The 25431-nt window shown below is 41.1% G+C and overlaps 1 protein-coding gene across 2 annotated transcripts; it reads left to right on the top strand.

Annotated features, from left to right (window-relative positions):
• The first annotated feature begins 3461 nt into the window (after positions 1-3461).
• Positions 3462-24855, top strand: ZNF329 (zinc finger protein 329). 2 transcript variants are annotated; one of them, XM_081031285.1, is made up of 3 exons: positions 3477-3531; positions 5328-5461; positions 21986-24855. In XM_081031285.1, the coding sequence occupies exon 3, from the start codon at positions 22006-22008 to the stop codon at positions 23611-23613; it is 1608 nt and encodes a 535-aa protein (XP_080887411.1). In that variant the 5' UTR covers positions 3477-3531; positions 5328-5461; positions 21986-22005; the 3' UTR covers positions 23614-24855. The 2 variants fall into 2 exon arrangements, with proteins under 2 accessions (XP_080887412.1, XP_080887411.1); XM_081031286.1 differs by lacking the exon at positions 5328-5461 and having other exon boundaries at positions 3462-3531.
• Positions 24856-25431: the final 576 nt, after the last annotated feature.

Here is a 25431-nt window from a genome sequence, read left to right as displayed (position 1 = left end):
ATGTATATCACAATCCCTAGAGGAACCACTAAAAATAAAAGCTATATAGCTAAAATGCCAATAGATAAACTAAGATGGAATGCTACAAAATATTCAAATAATCCAGAGAAGGCAGGAAGGAGAAACAAAGGAACAAAAAACAAAAGTGACAAACAGAAAACAAATAATAAAACTGTAGGCCTAAATTCAACCTTATCAATAATTACATTAAAAGTGAGTGATCTAAAAAGTGAGGGATCACTTCATAGAATGTGTAGATAGATGCATGACCAATGTGCTGTACAACTAAAGCTGAAGTAGAATAATATTGTATGTCAATTATAAGTATACATATATATAAATATATATACATGTATATATATATGGGAAGTGGAGTACAGCATAAGGAAGATAGTGAATGGCATTGTAACAGGTATATAAGATGTCAGAGAGGTAGTAGCTTGGGGGAGGAAGGTTATCACTTTGTGAGGAGTGTAAATGTCTAACTATTATGTTGCTTTGTATACCTGAAACTAATAAAAAAAAAGTGAACGATTTAAGTACACCAATTAAAAAACAGAAATTGTCAAATTGGATAAAAAAATCAAACAAAACCAGACTCCAGCTGTATGATGTCTACAAGAATCCCACTTTAAATACAATGACAGAGGTAAGTTAAAGGCTAAAGTATGAAAAATATACATGACAAACACTAATAAAGAGAAAGCCTGAGTGGCTATATTATCATCAGACAATGTAGACTTCAGAGCAAAGAAAATCACTAGGAATAAGGAAGATTACATAATTATAAAAAATCAAATTCATGAAGGAGATACAATAATCCTAAATATGATTGCACACAACAGAGTTCCAAAATAAATGAAGCAAAAACTGGTAGAATTAAAGGAGAACTGGATCCATAATTACAGTTGGAGACTTTAACACTCCTCTCTCTGTAACTAACAGAACAAATAGACAAAAAATCAGTAAAGATATAAAATACTTGAACAACACTATCCACCAGCTTGATTATTTGTGATTTGTCCCTATCATAAACCACATTTCTGGCCTCTCAATTCTTTTCTTATACTCTTTTCACTAAGACTGAATCACAGTACTGTTTAATTTTTTGCTTACTATAAGGTGAACTTATTTTCATATGAGTAAATATAAGACTGGAGTTTTCTTCCTGAATTTTTTATTTTAGAAATACAGAAAAGTTACAAAAATAGCAAGAGCCTTTATATCTTTCACCAGTTTCCCCTAATGTTAACATTTTAGGTAACCATGATGTATTTATCAAAACTAGAAAACTGTTGTTGGTTCAATATTAATAACTGAACTACAGACTTTATATGAATTTTGTTTCTCCTCAAGTCTATTGTGGGGACGGAGTCCCAGAGAGCAGTTTCCAGGCTCTCGGCCTCACATAGAAAGGTGCTGGCTCGGTTATTAAATGGCCATCAGCTATAATCAGATGGCCATCTGCTGTGGCTGGGTGGCCATCAGCTGTTATCGGTTAGCCATTAGCTATTAATATAACTGCTGTGGCTATGCTAGGGGGTTGGTTGGTTGGCAGAGAAGAGGACGGTAGAGTGTGGCTAGCAAGTGCGGTTAGCAAGCGGATTGTGGATTGCAGATCCTGTTTGTGGGGACAGAGTCCCAGAGAGCTGTTTCCAGGCTCTCTGCCTGACTTGGAAAGTGCTGGCTCGGGTAGTAGATGGCCATCAGCTGTGACTGGTTGGCCATCAGCTGTAACCAGTTAGCCAATTAGTCACTGATATAACTGCCGTGACTGTGTTGGTTGGTTGGTTGGACGGCAGATTGCAGATCATGTGGATCCTGCTTTGTGTGTCTCGCCCAGCCACCAGCGAAAATATAGTGGTATGACTCCCTTATCTATGGCTCCACTGGTGTTCCTTTTTAGCCTCACCAAATCTTGTGATCTTGTGTAGGGAGCTGGACCAGAGATCCTGAATGACACTCCTTAGTCTCCTCCAATCTGAGTTCTTCAGTCTTTTTTATCTTTCATGACCTTGACACTTCTGCAGAATACTGCTCCGTTATGTTGTAGATCATCTTTCAGTTTGGGTTTGCCTGGTGTTTTTCATGATTGAAGTGCAGCATTTTGGGCAAGAATTCCACAAAAGTGATGGTTAATCAAGTTAATGTTTTCCCCTTTATAATTAAAAATATATGTTGGGCAAGATTCTTTGAGAATTGTCTCCTTACCTTTGACTGAGGCTGTTCTGGGCAATCCCTGCTCATGCCTTGGGCTTCATACACTGCCTGGGCTACTCTGGGGATCCTGCCATCCACCCTGGATGTTAATATGGGATGCATGGAGTATGGGCATTATTTCTTGTAAGTGTGCAAATTACTTGTGTAATGCAGGGACTCAGCTCCTGCTCCTCACACAAGAATGCCGGATATGGTGATGCCAAAAAGGAACAACGGAGCCATAGATAGGGGAGTCATACCACTATATTTTTGATGGTGGCTGATCAAGACACAAAAGCAAACATCCGCCACTACCCCAAGGAGGGGGTCTCCCTGCACCTCCATCTTGCTGGCAGCTGGGCAACACACAGGAAGTAGGATCAATGATCCGCAATACACAATCCGCTTGCTAACCGCACTTGCTAGCCACAATCCGCGCTTGTTAGAGTAGCCAAGGCAGTTATATTAGTGGCTAATGGCTAACTGGTTACAGCTGCTGGCTATCTGATCACAGCTAATGGCTATCTACTACAGGTGAGGTCGAGAGCCTGGAAACTGCTCTATGGAACTCCATCCCTACAACTTGTTATTGGAATTATTTTATACACACACACATAAAACTGATAGTTATTTCTTTTCAAAACACATTTTCTGCTTATTACTGATTTTTTATATATTGATTTTTCCATAACACACATTTATTTGTATTAATCTTCTAAAATCGTTGCTTTAAAAATCAATAAAAATCGTTACTTAACTGTTCTAATTCAGAAAACGTATAGCTTCTGTTTTGATTTCTAAGTAAATAATTATATTGTCAATGAATGAGGCACTTATCTGAATTTTAACATATTTTTCTCAAAAAAAATTATGGTATGGAATTATTATACTTTGGCAAATTATTTAGTAAATAAAAATAAGGCCCTACAATAAAAATGGCATCGGATTAAAACCACAGGAGAAAATAAATATGTTTGAGTCCATATGGATATCAATAAATAATTGAATGAGGAAATAAATACATGGATAAGGGGCACCCTTCCGGAAAGCCCTGACTTGGCGACCCGCTAGGCCAGCGGCGGAGGGGCTGGAGTCAAGGCCCACCCAGCAGGAGGAGAAGACTGAGAGCTTGGCGCGGGGAAGTGAGTCCAATCCCCCAGGCTAGAGTCCCCGACGCCCGCTGCTCTTGGCTGAGGAGAAAGGTCGGAAACGCCCCCCTTACACAGCGCCGGGCGAGGCGGCGGCGGCGTCTCCAGGGACTCGAACATCCGGGTCCTGGGGCGCACGCGCACTCGCCCGAATATGGGTGCCGCCGCCGCTTGCCGGTCAGAGGTGAGTCTCGCCGCACCTCTCGGCCTTTCGGTATCTCAGTTCACCCCGCGGAGCTGCGGGGCGCGGGGAGGGTCCGCCGGGTCCCGGTGGGTCGTGAGCGCGCGTTCGCGGGCAGGTCTCAGGAGGGCAAGTGGATGGATCGCCTCATAGGGGCGGCATCGGCCCGGGCCACGGCTGCCCTTGCCTGTGTGGACGGCCCTCCGCGGATGAGGACGGACCGGGAGCGTGACGATATCCTGCGGTTGTGGACGCCCCCCACCGCGGGTGTGAACGTCCTCCGGCTTTCCTTTGTACCTTCACGTAGCTCAGTGGCTCCGCGCTCATATCAGCCTGCCCCGCTTCTGGGACCGTTTCGTCCCGCCCTTCCGGGTGTCCTGGCTGGGCCGCTGGGGCAACGCCGGCCTACGGTTCCTGGGAGGGCCTGTGGCTGCCTCGCGGGTGTCGGGCCACTTGGCTGCATTGCACCTGGTGACCTCTCGCGTTTTCCACTGAGTTCCGCAAGTGTTACATCAACTGTTTTTTTTTCTCCCCTACGTAGTGTCTGCAAGTCAGGTCTTGCTACAGTTCCCAATGAGGACCACGTTTTTCCACTTGTTTAGTGGCCGTTTCGCTTTCCTCTTTCCTGGTTTAGTGGTTAATTTCCTTAGCTTCCCAATAGTACATGATAAAAGTTTGCATACACATAGAAAAGTTGAAATCCTCTTGCGACCTGAATACCGGCCCATTAAATCAGTTATACTTGACATATCCCATATATTTCTCTCTGTCCATCCTTTTACTTATCCATTAAATGTTTTTTTGGGGGGATACATTCAAATTAAGTGGCAATTATAACTGTGCTTCCCTCTCAGACCCTCACTATGTTTAACATAGAGTTCAGCACTATTGCTTTTTAAAATTTTTGAGGCAACATTGACTAACAGTGAAATGCGCAGAACTTCATTGTTCCCCTGGATGAGTTTCGAAAAATGCAACCCAAACCTTTTCAAAATTACCATCACCCCAGAAAGTTCCCTTATCCTTTGCCAATTAAAGAAAGTTTGGTTGTAAGGAACTTGGTCTTGTGAAAATGTTTTGAATACCAACCCATTGTTTTTTTATCCCCTACAGCAAGTAGCTAGCTTCCCTCCCATTCTATTGATTGTTTTTGCGCCCTTCCCACTCAGCTTTTTATTTTGAAAAGTTTCACACATACAGAAAAGTTGCAGGAATAGTTCTATGAACAGTTGTCAAACCATCCAGATTCTTAAGTTAACAATCTGTCACATTACCTTTATCTTTCTTTTCTTCCTGCCTCAAACACACATACACACGTTCTCTTTTAATTTTAAACACACACACCAACAGTGTAAAAGATTGATTTTTCACATAATGATACTGTCTTGGGAGATCAGGGCAGGCTTCCCAAAGTGATCAAAAAATAGTCTGAGAGAAGAGGAAAAAGGAGACTGGCTGGACTTTTACTGTGATCAGAGAGTGGAGCTGGGATGAGGGTGGCCTTGCATTTGTTGGGGCTTGCATGAATTGAACTTCCTGCCAACGCCTAGGAGAAAGCTCTCAGGCTTGTTAGCTTACCTAGATGTGGGGTGCAAGGAGATCTGACAGTAGGTGGTGGTGAAGTGAGGGGTGGGGCTTGAAAGCTGTCAGCAATCAATCATCAGAAATGGAGTCAGATTCTATCACCATTGGTGGTTGACTTTGTTAGGACAGGACTAAAGTTGGTAGCAAACAATTTTTGTTAAAAAAAAAAAAGCATCATTTGAACAAGTAAAGTAAACATCTTGTGTGGTCCACAGAAATGGCTGGAACCATGTGGATGGGGTTGACAGCTGAGTTGTGGCAGCCACTGATGTCTGACATCCAGACATTGAGCCTAAGTGGATATCTATCTCTACAGGGTAAGAGAGACTGGAGATAAAGCCCTTCGGAGGTGAGTGCCTGGGAATAGAGTGCCTGGGAATAGAATTCTACACAAACTTGTCCCATCCCTACAGAACTGTTACTTCTCTCATGAAGTCTGAAGGTACCAGAAATGTAATACCAGGTGGGGTTTAGACCAGTGGTTATGACCCTGACAGACTCAACACCTATTTATTTTTATATGAAGTTTTATTGAGATATAATTCACAAACCACATAATTCACCATCTTAAGGTATAAAATTCAGTGGATTTTAGTATATTCACTAGGTTGTGTATCTCATCAATAACAATTTTAGAATCATTTCATCATCTCACAAAAGAAGGTGTTTGCCCATTGGCAGTCACTCCCCATCTCCTCACATCCATCCCAGCCCTAGGCAATCACTAGTCTACCTTCTGTCTCTGCATTTGCCTATTCTAGACATTTCATATCAGTGGCCATACACTATGTAGACCTTGGCTTCTTTCACTTAGCATAGTGTTTTCAAAGTTTATCCATGTTGTGGCATGTGTCAGTACTTAGTTAATTTTTATGGATGAGTAATATTTTATTGCATGGATATACACATTTATCCGTTCATCAGTTGATGGACATTTGAGTTACTTCCACTTTTTGGATATTATGAATGATGCTTCTGTGAACATTCATGTACAAGATTTTTTTTTTTCTTTTTGTGGACATATGTTTTCATTTCTCTTGGATCACTACCTAAAAGTAGAACTGATTGTAGCCATCCTAGTGGATGTGAAGTGGTATCTCATTGTGGTTTCGATTTGCATTTTCCTGATGGTTAATGATGCTGATCATCTTTTCATTGTGCTTATTGGCCATTTGTATGTCTTTTTTGGAGAACTGCCTATTGAGATCTTTTGCCCATTTATTAAATGAGTTATTGATCTTTTTATTATTGAGTTTGTAAGAGTTATTTATTCTGGATACCAGTGCCATGTCAGATATATGATTTGCAAATATTTTATCCTATTATGTGCGTGTCTTTTTACTTTCTTAGTGATGTTATTTGAAGAACAGAAGGTTTTAATTTACGTATTTTTGGTCACTTGTAGTTTTTTGTTGTTTTTTCGCTCGTCATTTTCCTGCATTTTATTTTATTATTTATTTATTTATTATTATTATTAGTTTAAGGTGTACAAAACAATGTAATAGTTAGACATTTATACCCCTCACTAAGTGATAACCACTTCCCCCAATCTACTACCTCTTTGATATCGCATACAGCTGTTACATTTCCATTGTCTCTATTTCTTATGCTGTACTCCGCTTCTTGTGAATATATACATACATATATATATATAAATATATTAAATTATAGTTGATATTCATTATTCAGCTTCAGGTGTACAGCACAGTAATCAGGAATCTACACCATCCCTGAAGTGGTCTCTCTAATGACAAGTGTCCATCGGATACCCTACAAAATTTTTACATTATTGATTACATTCCCCAAACTGACTTTCATATCCCTATGGCAATCTTCTGGTTACAGATTGTGCTTTCTAATCCCCACACCTTCTCCCTCATCACTACCCCACCTCCCATCTAGCAATCCTCAGTTTTTCCTCTGTATCTCTGACACTGTTTCTGATTGGTTTGTTCATTCTATTCTTTAGATTCCACATATAAGTCACATCATATGGTATTTGTCCTTCTCTGCCTGACTTATTTTACTTAGCATAATGTTCTCTAGGTCCATCCATATCATTGCAAATGGTAAGATTTCATTCTTCTTTATAGCTGAGTAATACTCCATTGTATGAATGTACCACAATTTCCTGATCCAGTTATCTATCGATGGGCATTTTGGTTATTTCCATGTCTTGGCTATTCTGAATAGTGCTGCAATAAACAGAGGGGTGCATAAATTTTTTCAAATTAGTGTTTTAGATTTCTCCAGATATGTAGGAGTGGAATTGCTGGGTCATAAGGTAATTCCATTTCCAATTTTTTGAGATACTTCCATACTGATTTCCATAGTGGCTGCACCAATCTGCAATCCCAACAGCAATGCACGAGGTATCCCTTTTCTCCACATCCTCGCCAGCACTTGTTGTTTGTTGATTTATTGATGATAGCCACTTTGATTGGGGTGAGGTGGTATCTCATTGTGTTTTTTATTTGCATTTCTCTAATGATTAGTGAGGTTGAGCATTTTTTCATGTCTGTTTGCCATCTGTATGTCCTCTTTAGAAAAATGTCTCTTCATGTCCTCTGTCCATTTTTCAATTGGGTTGTTTGTTTTTTTGGTGTTGAGTTGAATGAGTTTTTTAAATAAATTTTGGGTATTAACCCTTATCCAATATATCATTATGATGAATATCTTCTCCCATTCAGTATGATGCCTTTTGGTTTTATTGATGGTTTCCTTTTCTGTGAAAAAACTTTTGGATTGACGTGATCCCATATGTTTATTTTTTCTCTTATGTCCTTTGCCCGAGGGGATATATCAGTAAAAATATTACTCTGGGTAATGTCTGTAAACTTTCTTCCTATATTTTCTTCTAGGAGTTTTATGGTTTCAGATCTTACATTTAAGTCTTGAATCCATTTTGAAGTTATTCTTGTATATGGTTTAAGGAGGTGTTCCAGCTTCATTTTTTTGCACGTATCTGCCCAAGTTTCCCAGCACCATTTATTGAATAGCTGTCTTTACCCCACTGTTAATTCTTGCTTCCGTTGTAGATTAAATGACCATATAGACAGGGATTTATTTTGGGGCTCTTTTTTATTTTATTTTTTTATTTTTTTTCAGTATATTTTCTTTTTTATTTTTTTAAAGATTTTATTGGGGAAGGGGCACAGGACTTTATTGGGGGAACAGTGTGTACTTCCAGGACTTTTTTCTAAGTCAAGTTGTTGTCCTTTCAGTCTTAGTTGTGGAGGGCGCAGCTCAGCTCCAGGTCCAATTGCCATTGCTAGTTGCAGGGGGCACAGCCCACCATCCCTTGCGGGAGTCGAACCGGCAACCTGTGGTTGACAGGATGCGCTCCGACCAGCTGAGCCATCCGGGAGCTCAGCGGCAGCTCAGCTCAAGGTGCCGTGTTCAATCTTAGTTGCAGGGGGCGCTGCCCACCATCCCTTGCGGGACTTGAGGAATTGAACCGGCAACCTTGTGGTTGAGAGCCCACTGGCCTTTGTGGGAATCGAACCAGCAGCCTTTGGAGTTAGGAGCATGGAGCTCTAACCGCCTGAGCCACCAGGTCGGCCTTTCCGGCCTCTTTATTTTCTTCCATTGATCTATGTGCCTGTTTTTATGCCAGTACCATGCTGTTTTGATGACTATAGCCATGTTGTATAATTTGATGTCAGGTATCGTTATATCTCCCACTTTGTTCTTAGTTCTCAAGATTGCCAAGTCTATCCAGGGTCTTCTATGGTTCCATATAAATTTTAGGATTATATGTTCTATTTCTGTGAAAAATGTCCTTGGTAGTTTTATAGGAATTGTGTTGACTCTGTATATTGCCTTAGGCAGTATGGACATTTTAACTCTATTCTTCCTATCCATGAGCATGGTATGTGTTTCCATCTATTTCTGCTTCTTTAATTTCTCTTTTCAGTGACTTATAATTTTCTGAGTACAGGTCTTTTACTTTGGTTAAATTTATTGCTAGGTATTTTATAGTCTTTGAAGCAATTGTAAATGGGACTGTTTTCTTAATTTCTCCTTCTGATAGTTTATTATTGAAAAATACAAATGCAACTGACTTCTGAATACAAATTTTGTATCCTGCTACTTTACTAAATTCATTTATGAGTTCTAATAGTTTTCTTGTGCAGTCTTTGGGGTTCTCTGTATAGAGTATCATGTCATCTGCATATATTGACAATTTTTCTTCCTCCTTACCAATTTGGACGCCTTTTATTTCTTTTTCTTGTCTGTTTTCTGTGGCTAGAACTTCCAGAACTATGTTGAATAGAAGTGGAGAAAGTGGGCAACCTTGCCTTGTTCCTTATTTTAAGGGGAATGGTTTTAGCTTTTCCCCATTGACTATGATGTTACCTGTGGATTTATAATATATGGCCTTTATTATGTTGAGATATGGTCCCTCTGTTCCCACTTTCTTAATTGTTTTTATCATAAATGGCTATTGGAGTTTGTCAAAATGCTTTTTCTGCATCTATTGATATGATCATCTGACTTTTATTTTTCATTTTGTTAATGTGGTGTATCACATTAATTGATTTGCAGATGTTGAACCATCCTTGCATGGTGGATGATCTTTTTAATGTATTGCTAAATTCTGTTTGCTAATATTTTGTTGAGGATTTTTGCATCTGTGTTCATTAGGGATATAGTCCTGTAGTTCTCTTTTTCTGTAATGTCTTTGTCTGATTTTGGGATCTGGGTGATAGTAGCCTCATGAAAACTGTTTGGGCCCTTCCCTCCTTCTGGATTTTTTGGAATAGTTGAGAACAGGTGATAATTCTTTTTGAATGTTTTGTAAAATTCCCCTGTAAAGCCATCTGTTTCCAGGGCTTTTGTTCGTTGGGAGCTTGTTGATTACTGATTCAATTTCCCTGGTAGTAATCAGTCTATTCAGGTTTTCCGTTTCTTCTTGAGTTAGCTTTGTAAAGTTGTATGATTTTAGAAAATTATCCATTTCTTCCAGATTGTCTAATTTGTTGGTGTATAGCTGCTCATAATAATTTCTTATAATTCTTTGTATTTCTGTGGTGTCTGTTGTCACTTCTCCTCTTTCATTTCTGATTTTATTAATTTGGGTTTTCTCTCTCTCTCTCTCTTTTTTTTTTTTTTGATTAATCTGGCTAAGGGTTTGTCGATTTTGTTTATCTTCTCAAATAACCAGCTCTTGGTTTCATTGATCTTTTGCTTTTTTTTTATCTCTATTTCATTTATTTCCACTCTGATCTTTATTGTCTCCTTCCGTGTACTCCCTTTGGGCTTATTTTGCTGTTCTTTTTCCAGATCCCTTAAGTGTAAGGATAAACTGTTGATTTGTGGTTTTTCTTGTTTCTTTAGGTAGGCCTGCACAGTCTTAGGACTGCTTTCGCTGCATCCCATAGATTTGGGGTCGTTGTGTTTTTATTTTTGGTTGTCTCGAGATGTATTTTGATTTCTTCTTTGATCTCATTGTTGACCCATTCATTATTTAGTAACATGTTATTCAGCCTCCACACATTTGTGTGTCTTCCAGTTTTTTCTTGTAATTGATTTCTAATTTGATAGCACTGTGGTCAGAAAAGACACATGATATGATTTTAGTTTTCTTGAATTTATTGAGACTTATGTGGTCTGTTTTGGAAAATGTTCCATGTGTGCTTGAGAAGAATGTAGCTTTTGGGTGAAATGCTCTGAAAATGTTGATTAAATCCAACTGGTCCAATGTGTCATTTAAGGCCACTGTTTGCATCTGGAGGACCTGTCCCCTGTTGTCAGGGGTGTGTTGAAGTCCCCTACTACCATTTTCCCTGAAAATAAGACCTACCCAGACAATCAACTGTAATGCGACTTTTGGAGCAAAAATTAACATAAGACCCCATCGTATTTTACTGTAATATAAGTCCGGGTCTTATAATGTAACGTAACGTAATGTAACACCGGGTCTTGTATTAATTTTTGCTTCAGAAGAGGCATTAAAGCTGATTGTCTGGCTAGGTCTTATTTTTGGGGAAAACATAGTATGATAGTGTTATTGTTGATTTCTGTCTTTATGTCAGTCAATATCTGTTTTATATATTTAGGTGCTCCTATGTTGGGTGCATAGATGTTTACTAGGGTTATGTCCTCTTGTTGGATTGATCCCTTTATTATTATACAGTGCTCCTCTTTGTCTTTGTCTTTTAATATATTCTTCATTTTAAAGTCTATTTTGTATTGCTACTCCAGTTTTTTTTCTCATTTCCATTTGCATGAAATATGTTACTCCAGCCCTTCACTTTCAGCCTGTGTGTGTCTTTTGATCTGAGGTGAGTCTCTTGTACACAGCATATGCAAGGGTCTTGTTTCCTTATCCACTCAGCCACCCTATGTCTTTTGATTGGAACATTTAATCCACTTACATTTAAAGTGATTATTGATGGGTACATAGTTATTGCCATTTTATTATTTGTATTTCTGGTCTTCATTAGTTAAATTGTTTTCATCTTTCTTCTGTTTACAGAAGCCCTTTTAACATTTCCTGCAATGCTGGTTTGGTGGTAATGAATTCCTTTAGCTTATTCTTTTCTGGGAAGCCCTTTATCTCTATTTCAATTTTAAATGATCGTCTTGCTGGATAAAGCAACCTAGGATGTAGGCCTTTGTTTTTCGTCACTTTGAATACCTGCTGCCACTCCCTTCTTGCCTGCAAAGTTTCTGTAGAAAAGTCAGCTGATGGTCTTATGGGAGCACCTTTGTAAGTAACTCGCTGCCTGTCTGTTGCTACTTTTAGGATTCTCTCTTTGTCTTTAACCTTTGCCATTTTAACTATAATGTGTCTAGGTGTGGACCTGTTTGGGTTTATCCTGGGTGGAACTCTCTGCACTTTCTGGGCTAGTATGTCAGTTTCCTTCACCAGATTAGGGAAGTTTTCAGTAATTATTACTTCAAATATGTTCTCGATCCCTTGCTTCCTCTCTTCACCTTCTGGTATTCCTATGATGTGCATGTTGTTGCACTTGATGTTATCCCAGAGGTCTCTTAAACCATTTTCATTGTTTTTTATTCTTTTTTCTTTTTGTTGTTTTGTTTGGGTGATCTCTGCTAACCTGTCTTCTAAATGGCTGATTTGATCCTCTGTCTCATCTGACCTGCTGGTAATTTCTTCAGCTGTGTTCTTTATTTCAGTTATTATATTCTTTAGTTCTAACTGGTTGTTCTTTATGATTTCTCTATCCTTTCTCTATCCTTTATGTCGTCACTAAGCTCCTTAAACATTCTTATCATCAGTGTTCTAAACTCTGTCTCTGATAGGTTGGTTACCTCTATTTCATTTTGTTCCAATTCTGGAGGTTTCTTTTGTTCTTTTATTTGGGACATGTTTCTTTGTTTCCCCATTCTGGCTGACTCTCTGTGTTTGCTTTGATGTATTAGCTAGATCTCCGAGGGTTCTTTGTCTTTGCTGGGTGATCTTATGTAGTATGTATCCTTTATATTTGAGTTGTACCACTTCCCTATTCTGTGCGTGTGCTCCAGAGGTGACCCTTGTGATGCGTGTATTCTCCTGTTAAAGTTGAGCTTTAATTGCTTTTGGCTTGTCAGTAGGTGGGATTGACTCCTAGCCTGACTAGTGGTGAGAATTGGCTCTGCCCACAGTGGATGATGTACTGTGTGATGGTTGACCCTTCAGATGAGGCTTCACCCTTGTGCGCTCTTTCTTGTGCCTGTAGAGAATTCCCTCTGGGTATGTCACTTGTAGGTCAAACCCAGTAATACTCTGGTTTGGTCTGGAGTTGGGCTGTGGGTGTGTTGAATCTTGTGCCTCTTGGGCTGGGCCCTGGTGTAGGGCAATTTCAGAACAAAACAAATTGACAAGCACAACAACAACAACAACAAAGAAAAAACCAGATACACTTACATGTAAAAACAACCGATAACCAACACAGGCAAAAATATCAAAAATACACACAATAAAATCAATACAGAAAAATGGAAAGAGGGAGGAAAAGTAGGGCAAGGAAAAGAAAAAAGAGAGAGAAAGGGGAAAATGTGTGTGTGGGAATGTGTGTGTGTGTGTGTGTGTGTGTGTGTGTGTGTGTGTATGTGTATTAAAAATGATAGCAATACTAAAAAAACAAAAAAAGTAGCGCCAGTGTTGGCTTAAGCCCAGCAAGCCATCTCCAGGTTGTCCTCTGCTGTACAAAGACTCCTCTGTCTTGTGGAGGCAGAGCCAGCCACCTGGTGCCCAGAGTGACCCTTGCACTGCAGTTGTAGATGAGTGGGGCTGTGGGGCATGGTTGGCAGTTTCTGCTCTCTCCTTCACATAAGCGACCTGAGTGCATCACAGCCATTCACTGGGAGGTGGGCTTATTCCCTGCCCAGGTCTCCCGAGTCTTAGGGCACTTCTTCCTTGTTGGGGTGGGGAGGGCGTGTGGAGGGCACGAGATTTCTGAGCTACCTCTGCCACCTGCTGCTGACCCCTGCGTGTGCCTGTGCAGCAGTAATTGCCTTTGCTGGGCTGCCCGGAAAAGGTGGGGGCTGGGGAAGGAGGAGACTTCTTTCTCTGTCCGGACTCTTCACTAGGTCATAGCTGCAAACTGGATTTTTCCAGGTCCTGAGTGCTACAGCTCCTCTGTAATCTGACACTACTCCTCAGTTCAGGGACCAGCTTGAGACTCTGGAAGGGCTGGGGTAGGATTGCTGGGGGAGAGTGGGGGGAGGGGCCCAGGTATGGCGTTTATTTTTTGTCTGACCTAGGGCCCAGCTGGAGGTCTCAGCTGAGGTTACTGCCTCAAACACTGGATACACTGCTCTCTCGGTAGGGGAGATCAGCTATGAGACACAGGAAAAGAGCCCACCGCCTGGCTCTTGTGATCTCTGGTCTGTGTCCTGGGGCCCCCGTGTCTCCACTCCACTCTCTTCCCTCTTCCCCCTGCTTGCCCAATTCGGGCACCTTCAAGTAATCCTTGTGCGAGTCTCTTACCTGTTCTGCGTGATGAGCAGAGAGTCCTTTGATGGGTTATACATAGATGTTCAATTTGTGGTAGGTTCTGGAGGAGGACTTAAGAAGCCCACTTCACTGCCACCATTCCTGTGACGTCACTCACCTGGTCACTTGTGGTTTTGATGTACCCAAGTTTTTGAAGATTTACACCTATGTTTTTCTTTTAGGAGTTTTATAGTTTTAGTTCTTATATTTAGGTCTGTCATCCATTTTGAGTTAATATTTGTGTAATGCTCACTCTTTATGATCAAGTTTGCAATGTGCCTTTTACCATACTGAAAGGAATTTTATAGATAATATTACACGTCCCCATAATTTACAAAATTCTAAAGTTCTGTGTGCACATAAAGAATCAATAAAAGGGGCTGGCCCGGTGGCTCAGGTGGTTGGTGCTTTGTGCTCCTAACTCTGAAGGCTGCCGTTTCGATTCCCACGTGGGCCAGTGGGCTCTCAACCACAAGGTTGGAGGGTCAATTCCTCGAGTCCCGCAAGGGATGGTGGGCACCGTCCCCTGCAACTAAGACTGAACACGGCACCTTAAGCTGAGCTGCCTCCTGGATGGCTCAGTTGGTTGGAGTGCGTGCTCTCAACCATAAGGTTTCCAGTTCGAGTCCTCGAGTCCCGCAAGGGATGGTGGGCTGTGCCCCCTGCAACTAGCAACGGCAACTGGACCTGGAACTGAGCTGTGCCCTCCACAACTAAGATTGAAAGGACAACTTGACTTGGAATAAGAAAAGTCCTGGAAGTACACAGGGTTCCCCAATAAAGTCCTGCTCCCTTTCCCCAGTAAAACAAAAAAATCTTAAAAAAAAGAATCAATAAAAGGAAAGGCATTTGTATTAAAATATATATTTCTATAGGAAGCAGTCGGGTGTGCTGGCGATTGTAGGTTTGGATTGAGAGAAATAGAATATTCAGAATTCATTGTCTTCAATGAAATTGAGTGAAACAAGGTATGGGTGGATGTTTCTGGAACAGTGAGTGTTGAGGAAGTGGACCCAGACCAGGTATATTAAATAGGAAAGGAAGACAGTATCTTGGAAGCAGGTTCTAGGCACTTACACAGTAAGGCAGCCCATGTTGTGAGGATGAGCTGGGTTTTGTCCCCAGGCAAAGGGTCAGTCACCCCCTGTATTATGACTTGGAACAGCATCAGGACAGTTTATCACAGAAAGTTCTCCAGACCTGCGGTCTCAGCATGGGCTGGGGTAACATTCAGTGTGTAGAAAGCCTTGGAGACCACCTTCTTCATTTGCCATGGGGAAGAGAAGGACAAGCTGGGGAAAATGAGTAATGCTGGGGCTTCAGAGAAGTGGTTTGGTGGACACCCAAGCACAGGATCAGAGAACGGGGGGGAACAGCACACCCCAAAAATATGTGAACAGTATGGTGATGAACTTTTTTACAACATAACTTTTGTATCATTGTATTGCTAAAAATAGTAATACAGAAATATGTTTGAGGGCAATAAGACATTTTTAAAACAACCTTAATAAAATTCAGTGTGATCCTGCATTGAATGCCCTGATTTAATACTGTTTCCCCCAAGTCTGTGCCCTCCTGTATGTGGGTGACCACGTATTATCATGGATGTTATCTCATGATGACATCCACGCCCTCATTGACTGAGGGTATAGTTGGAACACCAGTTTCGTCAAAGAGAGAGATGCAGAGCAGGGAATGAGTTTATGAATTCAGGGCAGTATCTAGATTTCCTTTTAGCTTCCTTCTCCTAAATGAGTTTTATAACACATGTAGTATTGTTCTGTTCTGAAACACTCCAGGTTGATGACCTTCAGGGACTTTGGGACACAGGATGGTCAAGAATCTTGTGGGGCAGTCCAAGCATGGTAGCAAATCTGCCTGCTCAGCCCAGGCTCTCAGCTGCTAGCATCTTTGTGACAACCTAAACCTCCACAGATTTCCAGGTGCCCCCAGGGGATACTGCAAAGGTCAAGAGCTGCATGTCAGGCTGGAGTGATACCAGCATCACTGGCATTGTTCTTGAAGGTATACTTTTACTTATTACAGCTTTATTGAGATAAAATTCATATGCCATATAATTCAGCCATTCAAAGTAGTTTTTAGTATATGCACAAAGTTTTACAGCCATCACCACTATGTAATTCCAAAACATTTTCATCAGCCCAAGAAGCAACCCTATCCCCCATTAGCAGTCATTCCTCATTTCCTACTTTCTCCCAGCTCCTGGCAATCGACTTTCAGTTTTTATGGAATTACAGTACCTATCTGGATATCATATAATGGGATCGTACAATATGTAGTCCTTTGTGTCTGAGTTCTTTCACTGAGCATAACGTTTTTAAGGTTGATTTATGTTTTTGAAGCATGTATTAGAATAATCAGATGTGTGGATTTCTGTATTTTGTTTATCCATTCATCAGTTGGTAGACATTTATTTGGATTGTTTCTACTTTTGTTTATCATGAATAGTGCTGCTATAATTTGTAATTCATGTATAAGTTTATTTGTACACATATGTTTAGATTTTTCTTGAGTAGATATTTAGGAGTGCAATTGCTGGGTCATATGATAACTGTTTAACTTTTCGAGAAACAGACTGTTTTCCAAAGCAGCTGTACCATTTTACATTCCCACCAACAGTGTGTGAGGGTTCCAGTTTCTCCACATCCTCACAACACTTATTCCTGTTTTGTTTTGTTTTTCTTATATTGGCCATCTAGTGGGTGTGAAGTGGTATCTCACTGTGGTTTTGATTAGCATTTATCTAATGACTAATGATACTGATGATCTTTTTATGTGCTTTTATATATTCTATGTATAAGTCCTTTATCAGATGTGCTTTGCAAATATTTTCTCCCCCTTGGTGGGTCACCACTTTCTTAGTGGTGTATAAGTCTTATTTCAATAAGGAGAGTATCTATTATAGATGAAATGGACATTCCCTTGGGTCCTCAACGCCCGTTCCCTCCATACCCCCAAGACCCTCATATCAGAGCTTTGGTAGGTGGCTTACCAGGACATTTTAATGTTTTTACTTCCAGAATATGTTATCTAAAAAATGTCTCTAGGTGGTATTCTGTATACGTGTGACTTACTTCATTTCTCTTAAGTGCACACATGCATTCTCTCTCTACAGACCTATAGGGAGGTGCTCTATCTCTTATTTTCACCGGCCACACAGGTATGGTGGCAGGGCAGCCTCAGGAGGCCTTTTCAGTAGGAGCTTCCAGGAGTGAACAACCGGCCCCTCCACATCACTGTTGAATGCTATGAACATAGCAGGCACCTGAGGTCTTAGCCTTTGCTTCAAAGTGAACAGTCCTTATGCTCCTTCATCAGGTGTGATGTTTATCTTATTCCCTGTGTTCCTAGTTGTTAAGAATTTTCACCGTGAATCGGAGCTGTCTTTAAAGTACTTTCTGAATTTATTGACACAGAGTAAAGGTGTCTACTAGATTAATCTGAGAGCATTTTGATCGGGAGTCTGGGTGAGATTTCCTCAAATTAGTACATTATGAATTTACTGAGATAGGATGCAGGGAGCTGTCTTCTACTTTTACCTGAAAATATTGGGAATTGTATCAATAGATGTTCCACAGTCCTTGCATTCCTAGGACAAATCTAGCATTGCCGTTTTGGTAACATTTTACTGTTTCTTAGTTATATCCCTTTGCATAACTAATAGCACTTATGTATGCCTCCTCTCTTTTTTAGTGATCACTCCTGCCAAAGGAATGTCTATTTCATGTCTTTTCAAAAAACAGGCTTTTGGTTTTCTTCATCTTCTTGGCTGTTTCCTTTTCAGTTTCTGTAATTTCTGCTTTTACCTTTATTATCCCTTACCTTCCACCTGCTGTTGGTTTCTTCCATGATTCTTTCCCTTAAGTCTTAAGTTGAACTGTGAGCTCACTAACCTTCAGTCTTCTTTTTTTAGTGTATGCATTAAAGACTAACACTTTCCACCTAGGAACTATGTTAGCTGCATCCTGTTTTGAGATGTACTATTTCCATCATTGTTCAGTTCTAGGTGTTTTTTTAATTTCTGCCAAGATTTCTCTTTGATCTGTGAATTACTGATAAATAGATTTTCATTTTTACAAATAAATTGGGGTTTCTTTTCTTCTTTTCTTTCAGTTACTGGTTTTTTAACTTGACTACATTTGTTGTCAAGAGGCTGTAGTCTGTGTCATGCTGTGGTCTGGTCTTTATTGGACTTGTTCTTTGGCCTAGTTTTATGGCCTGCATTAGCAAATGTTCCACTTGTGCTTGGAAAGTGTCTGGCTCTACTTGGTACTTCGTGAAGTACTAAATGAAGACATTTAGCTATGTGATCAGACTGGCTAATTACATTCTCTCCTGCTTATCTCTATTCAGTTTTTCTGAATTTCCGTTTCTTATAGAGGTTCATTAAAACCTTCCAAGATGGTTGAATTTGCTGGCTTCGATTTGTAATGCTGCCTGACGTTGCTCTGTGTTTTGAGGCATTGTGTCCGTGTAGACATCTTTGACATTGTTATATTGTCATTATCGTACATGAAATTTATCATCGATTAGCAAAGAGCCATAAAATCTTTGTGTGGTTAGCATTTGTCTCTTCCAAATTTTTACGTGTGTCTTTTGTGTCCTTTTGCTTTATGTATGTCTGTTACAAACTCAATTTTTTTTAATGCAGTGTGACACGATGTCTATATGGCTTATCAAGGCAATTTACATTTATTGTTATTGATGGTATTCTATTTTATACTTTTTTTTAACCTGTCCTTTCTGGGCTTTCCTCTACCTTCTTCTGGATTGATCAGTCTATCTATTTCTCTTTCTTTCTTGATGGTACTCTATTTTATACTTTCTATTTGACCTGTCCTTTCTGGGCTTTCCCCCCTTACTACTTTCTTTTGTCCTTCCTTTCTTTTTTCCTTCTTTTTTTCTTCCTTCTTACAACAGGGTTTTTCCACTTCAGCACTGTTGACATTTGGGGCTGGATCATTCTATCTTGTGTGGGGCTGTCCTGTGTATTAGAGGATGTTTATGAGGTATGATCAAACAATATGGTGAATGTTTAAATAAAAAACAAAATTGTTACAGTAAAAGACACATTGCCATCAATCCACCTTAAAGTACCCGCCCTCATTTTGAACACACTTATCCCATCGTTCTTGCCACTTTCTGAAGCAGTACTGGAAGTCCTTTTTCTTGTTTTTAGTTGCGCTGTCATGATTGCCTCGGTGTCCTGAATCATTTTGACTTTGGGGAAGAGCCAGAAGTCGCTGGGTGCCAGATCTGGTAAATGAGGTGGATGAGGACACACAGTAATGTTTGTATTTGACAGAAATTGCCGTATACCAGAAGTGATGCGTGACATGGAGTGTTGTCATGATGGAGGATAATTTACAGCACACTTTAAAACATACATTGTCTCAATTGTACTCACACCTGACTGACTGCACTGAACAAGTTGAAACTTGTCACACAGTGTTACTACATTTCGCTGCACTGCTTCCCATGTTGAAGATCCCTGCCTTTCCGTTGGATGGAACTCGGCAGCAGCATTCATTATTATTATTTTTTTATCACAATGGCTCTGTGTCACATATTGCTTCTGGTATGGCAATTTCTGTCAAATAAAACATTACGGTGTGTCCTTACCCACCTTATTCACCGGATCTGGCACCGTGCGACTTCTGACTCTTCCCCAAAATCAAAATGACCACAAAAGGAAAACGTTTTGAATTGATTCAGGACATTGAGGCAGCCACTACAGTGCAACTAAGGAGACTCACAAAAGAGGACTTCCAGAACTGCTTCAGAAAGTGGCAAGAAAGTGGTAACTGTGTTGGAAGCGGGGTGGGGGGTGGGGAAGTATCTTGAGGGGGGTTAATGGCAATGTGTCTTTTACTGTAATAAATTATTTAAATATTCACCATATTTTTTTTATCACACTTTATGGCAGCATCCTTGGCCTCCACCCACTAGATGCCAGTGGTAGTGCCTCCCCACCCCGGGCATGACAACCAAAAATGTCTCCAGACATTCCAAAGTGTCTTTGGGGTAAAACTGTCCCTGGTTGAAAACCACTGCTCTGTGGGCTTAGAAGTTTTACACGACATTTATTTTGTTCCTGACTTGACCAGGTCTCACATGAATCATGAGAAATATGACGATGTCAGGACACTTTAAGTTTGTTACCCCTTTTCCACCTCACAGGACACTGTTACCTGGTGTTTTAGTCCATCCCACTGTTAACTGCTGCGTTCTATATGGCCAGTGCAGGATTTGATTTAAGTACATGTTCATCATTTCTTTTTCTTTCCATTCCTTTCTTCTGGGTTCTTCATGAAGAACAACTCTAATTGTTTTGGTGAGTGTCCTCGGGTAAACTCTGGCTTTTGCTTTGCTGAAGCTGTCTTTTATCTTACCTTCACTCTTGAACATTAACATGCATGAGTTTGTTTCTCTCAGCACTTTGAAAGTAACCTCCCATTACCTGTGGGTTTCTGTTTTCCTATTAAGGGGTCCATAATGATATTCTCATTCCGTCACCAGTGGTCTGTCTTCTCCCTGGTGGCCTCTAAGATCATCTCCTTGGTGTAGACCAGTGTCCACTTGGGATTCGTGTTTCTTGAGCCCAACATGCTTACCAATTCAGTTGCTGGATGGAGGAAGGTGCCTGTTTTATGTTTCGATGGCTCCTACCAAATCAGCTCGCCAAGCGGGCTGACCACTCTGCATGCTGCCTTCCTGGATGCCTGCCGAAGCTTTACATCAAGACACATTGTTTTACTTTTACTCATGAAATTTACATATTTTGTGTTCTTAAAGTTGCAGTTTGTAATTGCCTGAACAACAGTGGAAATGAGCTATTCATATTTTCAGGACATTTCTGTCTTTGTGAAGTGGCATGCCTTTTTGTATTCTTTACCCATTTTTTTCTATTTTGTGCTGTTCTGTAAAAATTCTTTATAGATTTTGGGCTCTATTTCTTTGTCTCTTTTATATTTCATAAATTGACTCTCCACTTGCCACTTGTATTCTGTTATGTTTTTTGTTGTGAAAATTTTTGATGTTGACTCAGAGTTGTTAATCCTGGTCTGTATTGTTTTTGCTTCTTAAACTTTGTGAATCAAGGACTGCCTCATTCGTGAAGGTATCCCACATGTGTTTAGACTTTGATTTATGTTAAGGTCTTTATCCACTTGGAATTTTGGAATGTTTTTTTCTGAGGTAGGTGTCTAAAAAATATGTGGACATACAGTTGTCTCGATATCATGCAGACAAACGGGTGATAGGGTGGTTAGAAGATTGATAACAGTGACGACATTGGTAGCCACTTCCAGAGGACTGTCCATCCCCCAGTTAAGAGCCAGCCTCAGGTGTGATCTGACTCATGGTAACCGTGCAGGGCGGTCACTGGCAGGTCTAGATCTTTCGGATCTTCCAGGTCATGGAGCCTGTGCTGCGTCCCATCTGTGAAGGCAGAACTCTCACCACAAAGCTGGGATGGGAACTGCTCGTTCAGCACCATCGTACACACATTGTGAAATCTAGGCTTTGAAAATGAGTGCTGGTGGTTGTAAGGGCAGCAGGTGATGGGGACTAGCATACAATGGCCAAGATGGTGTTCCACTGTGAGCAGTGATACCTGGCCTCTGGTCTCCCATGTTGCAGGCTAATCTTGTTGGTTATATTTACCCCCAGTGCCGTCCCTCCTGCCTGTTCTCTCGGGGAATAAAAACGCTATATGGCTCTCTGAACCAGTTCTCGCCTCCATTCCTTGACTCTCACTTTATCTTTTCTTTATATAGATGTGAATTAGAAAAAGGAAACAAGTAAAAATACACACCCATACGCCTGGCCTGTCATAGTTTTTCATTCCTTTTCCAGACATAGTTTCATGTACTGAAGTCTGTCTTTTCATTCTTTACTTTTCAGCCTGGGACATGTGATTGAAAATGACAGCTCAGAATATTTCTGAGGAAGAACTACCCTGTGACGTGGAAATGGAAGGATTTCCAAGAGGGGTTCCCCATGTCTCCATTCTAGGTGACAGTTGGGACTGTAAGAACTGGGAGGGACATCTGAGGGAATCAGCTTTAACTCAGGAGAAGCCAAGGGCTCGGGAAGCAGTTTGTGAATATCCTGGACTTGTGGGGCCTTTGAGTGCAAGTTCAAACCTTCCTCCATCTCGGAGTGTTCCTACAACAAATGGTTTCCATATACATAACTCAGAGGTCAGAAGTTTGCATTGTGACCCAGCTTTACAAAGTTGTCAGAAAGGTTGTGTATCTAAGAGAGCCAATGACTCCTGTGGGAAAGCCTTCAATCATTCCATGGATGTTATTCAACTTGGAAGAAATCAAATGAGAGAGAAACCCTACAAATATCCTGAAAGTGTTAAGTCTTTCAACCATTTTACCCCTCTTGGTGAAAAAAAAACGACAAGAGGGAAGAAACTGTGTGAAGGCAAGGACTTTGGGGACATCTTTACCCTGAGTTCATCTCTTAATGAAAATAGGAGGAGTCACCCTGGAGAGAAGCTGTACAAATGTACTGAATGTGGCAAATGCTTTAAACGGAACTCTTCTCTTGTTCTGCATCATCGAACTCACACTGGAGAGAAACCTTATACCTGTAACGAGTGTGGAAAGTCCTTCTCCAAAAACTACAACCTGATTGTACATCAAAGAATCCACACAGGAGAGAAGCCCTACAAATGCAGTAAATGTGGGAAAGCCTTCAGCGATGGGTCAGCTCTGACACAGCACCAGAGAATTCACACCGGGGAGAAACCTTATGAATGTCTAGAATGTGGAAAAACCTTCAACCGCAACTCATCCCTCATTTTGCATCAAAGAACTCATACAGGGGAAAAACCGTACAGATGTAACGAATGCGGGAAGCCTTTCACAGACATCTCCCACCTAACTGTGCATCTCAGAATCCACACTGGGGAGAAGCCCTACGAATGTAGCAAGTGTGGAAAGGCTTTCCGAGATGGCTCGTACCTCACACAGCACGAGAGGACCCATACTGGAGAGAAGCCCTTTGAATGTATGGAGTGTGGGAAAACCTTCAACCGAAACTCTCACCTCATCGTGCATCAGAAAATCCACTCTGGGGAGAAGCCCTATGAGTGTAAAGAGTGTGGGAAGACTTTCATTGAGAGTGCATACCTCATTAGGCACCAGAGAATTCATACTGGTGAGAAGCCCTATGGCTGTGACCAGTGTCAGAAACTTTTCAGGAACATTGCTGGCCTCATCCGGCACCAGAGGACTCATACCGGTGAGAAGCCCTACGAATGTAGTCAGTGTGGTAAAGCTTTCAGGGACAGCTCCTGTCTGACCAAGCACCAGAGAGTTCACACTAAGGAGACCCCGTACCAGTGTCCAGAGTGTGGAAAGTCCTTCAAGCAGAACTCTCATTTGGTGGTACATCAGAGACTCCACAGCAGGGAGGGTCCCAGCCAGTGTCCTCAGTGTGGGAAAACATTTAGGAGGAGCTCAGCCTTCATCCGACATCAAAGAACACACTCTGAAGAGCAACCCATGGAAACGTAACGAATGTGGGCTGCACTCATCTCCCAAATGCTCTCCAAAACCTGTGTGAAGGAAGGATCCTTTTGACTCCTCCCTGTCAGTACAAAATAATTTTTTTTAAAAGGAAAAAAGTAAGTCACCTCCAGTTCCACCATCTGAGATATTCATCATTAATATTCTGGTGACCATCCTTTCCCTACTCTCTTTACGTGTACATAATTTAGCATGGATGGGTTCAAATTACACACATGGTTTTTAAATATAGAAACTTATCTTTAAGTATTTCTGTCACCTATCCAGTGAATTGATGAATGCGAGATACTTCTTAACTATACTATTAAGTCGATACCTTAGGGAACTCCTGGAGGGAATACAGGATGTTAAGAAATGTGGAAAAGGCTTCAGGGATAATCAGCCTGTACCAAATGGGATACACTGGAAGAAAACCTGTGCATGACAGGAAGGCACTTTCCTGAGGACATCCAGCTGCTCTGGCATCAGTGTGCATAAACTGGGAAGAATCTGTGAATATGTTTGTAACTAATCGGTATGAGCAGTCCTTTCATCGGGAGCGTCTGTCTTATCTCACATAAGCAAACTATTACCAGAATCGTGTGATCAGTGAGAAGAGCTTTCGGCAGGAGCTCCTGCTGTCTTTTCTGTACCAGCAAAGACATGCTGGTGAGAGCTCCCACAGTGCTCCACCCCACAGTAGCCACAGAATTAGAGTGGATTGCTATGAGAATGTATTTCTGTTTCACAGTTCTGCTAGGTGCTCAGGACTCATTCCAGAAGGGACACTTGGATGAGGACGTTGCTTGTGAATGAACAGTAACATTTTTCCTCTTAAGACTGAAGCAGGCTCATACTCAGATGGAAAGGGTTGCTGTTGAGAAATGTGATGCACTGCTTTAGTTGTTGAAAGAGAAAATACTGAGTTGTTATGTTTACCTTGTCTCCCCCAGTGTTGTTCACTTAGGAAACTTCTAATTTGTTCCATGCTGCACCGAAAGTATAAAGGTTTTGTTGCCATATTGAAAATGTTTGTAATATGGCAGGCGACAAGAAGAAAGGCACAAAGTAGAAAATGTGCTGTTATGACAGACACGTGAAGGTATTGCATGTGTCACTGTAGAGTGGACATTGATTATGGAGAAATAAATGTGGTTTTCTTACGGGACTGAAATTGTGTATGGTTTTTTCTCTATTACAAGTCATGCGTTGTTGCTATCATAATTTGACAAGGAATAAAAAGGTGAAGCCAAAAAGATGAATTTTGGATTTCTTTGAAACTTTTTTACCAGATGGGTCACAAGGCAACCGTGAACATGGATCGGGGGGTACCGGGCAAAATATTTCTGCAGTCAGAATGTCTCATAGCACAAGGCGTCAGTCATTTCCTTCTTTGGGACTTGGATTATGAGGGGGTGTCTCTGGAGGAGAGGATGGGCTCCAGGAGGCTAGAGAGGTCTAGGATGACCTGCGAGTGTCCCTCTTGAGATGTGGTACTGGCCAAGTGAGGGTGGTGCTCCTGGGGATTTTGACTTGCTCCTGTGGAGGGATAGTCAGCGTGAAGGCCACTGAACTAGTTAAAGCTGAGATCCTAGACTTGTATTGTCATAAGCTGCTAAGTTTGTGGTAATTGGATATGGCCACAGCAGAAAACTAACACAGCCTTAGAGAAAATTCCCGCCCACTCTTCCCTCTTGTCCTGGTCTGCCTTGTGCTTTTTGGGCCTGTTTCTGCTGACACTCCAGCAGGGCCACTGCCGGTCTACACCTCACTTTCATGCACATTGGGAAGCTGTCCACATGCAGCAGCCCATGCTCTGCAGACACT

Source organism: Rhinolophus hipposideros (assembly GCF_964194185.1).
Source record: "Rhinolophus hipposideros genome assembly, chromosome: 21".
In the NCBI taxonomy this organism is placed as follows: domain Eukaryota; kingdom Metazoa; phylum Chordata; class Mammalia; order Chiroptera; family Rhinolophidae; genus Rhinolophus; species Rhinolophus hipposideros.
This window is presented reverse-complemented; position numbering and strand designations above follow the sequence as displayed.

Coding starts and splice junctions, on each gene's coding strand:
- ZNF329 (XM_081031286.1), top strand. CDS start 22,006: ATGACAGCTCAGAATATTTCTGAGGAAGAACTACCCTGTGACGTGGAA.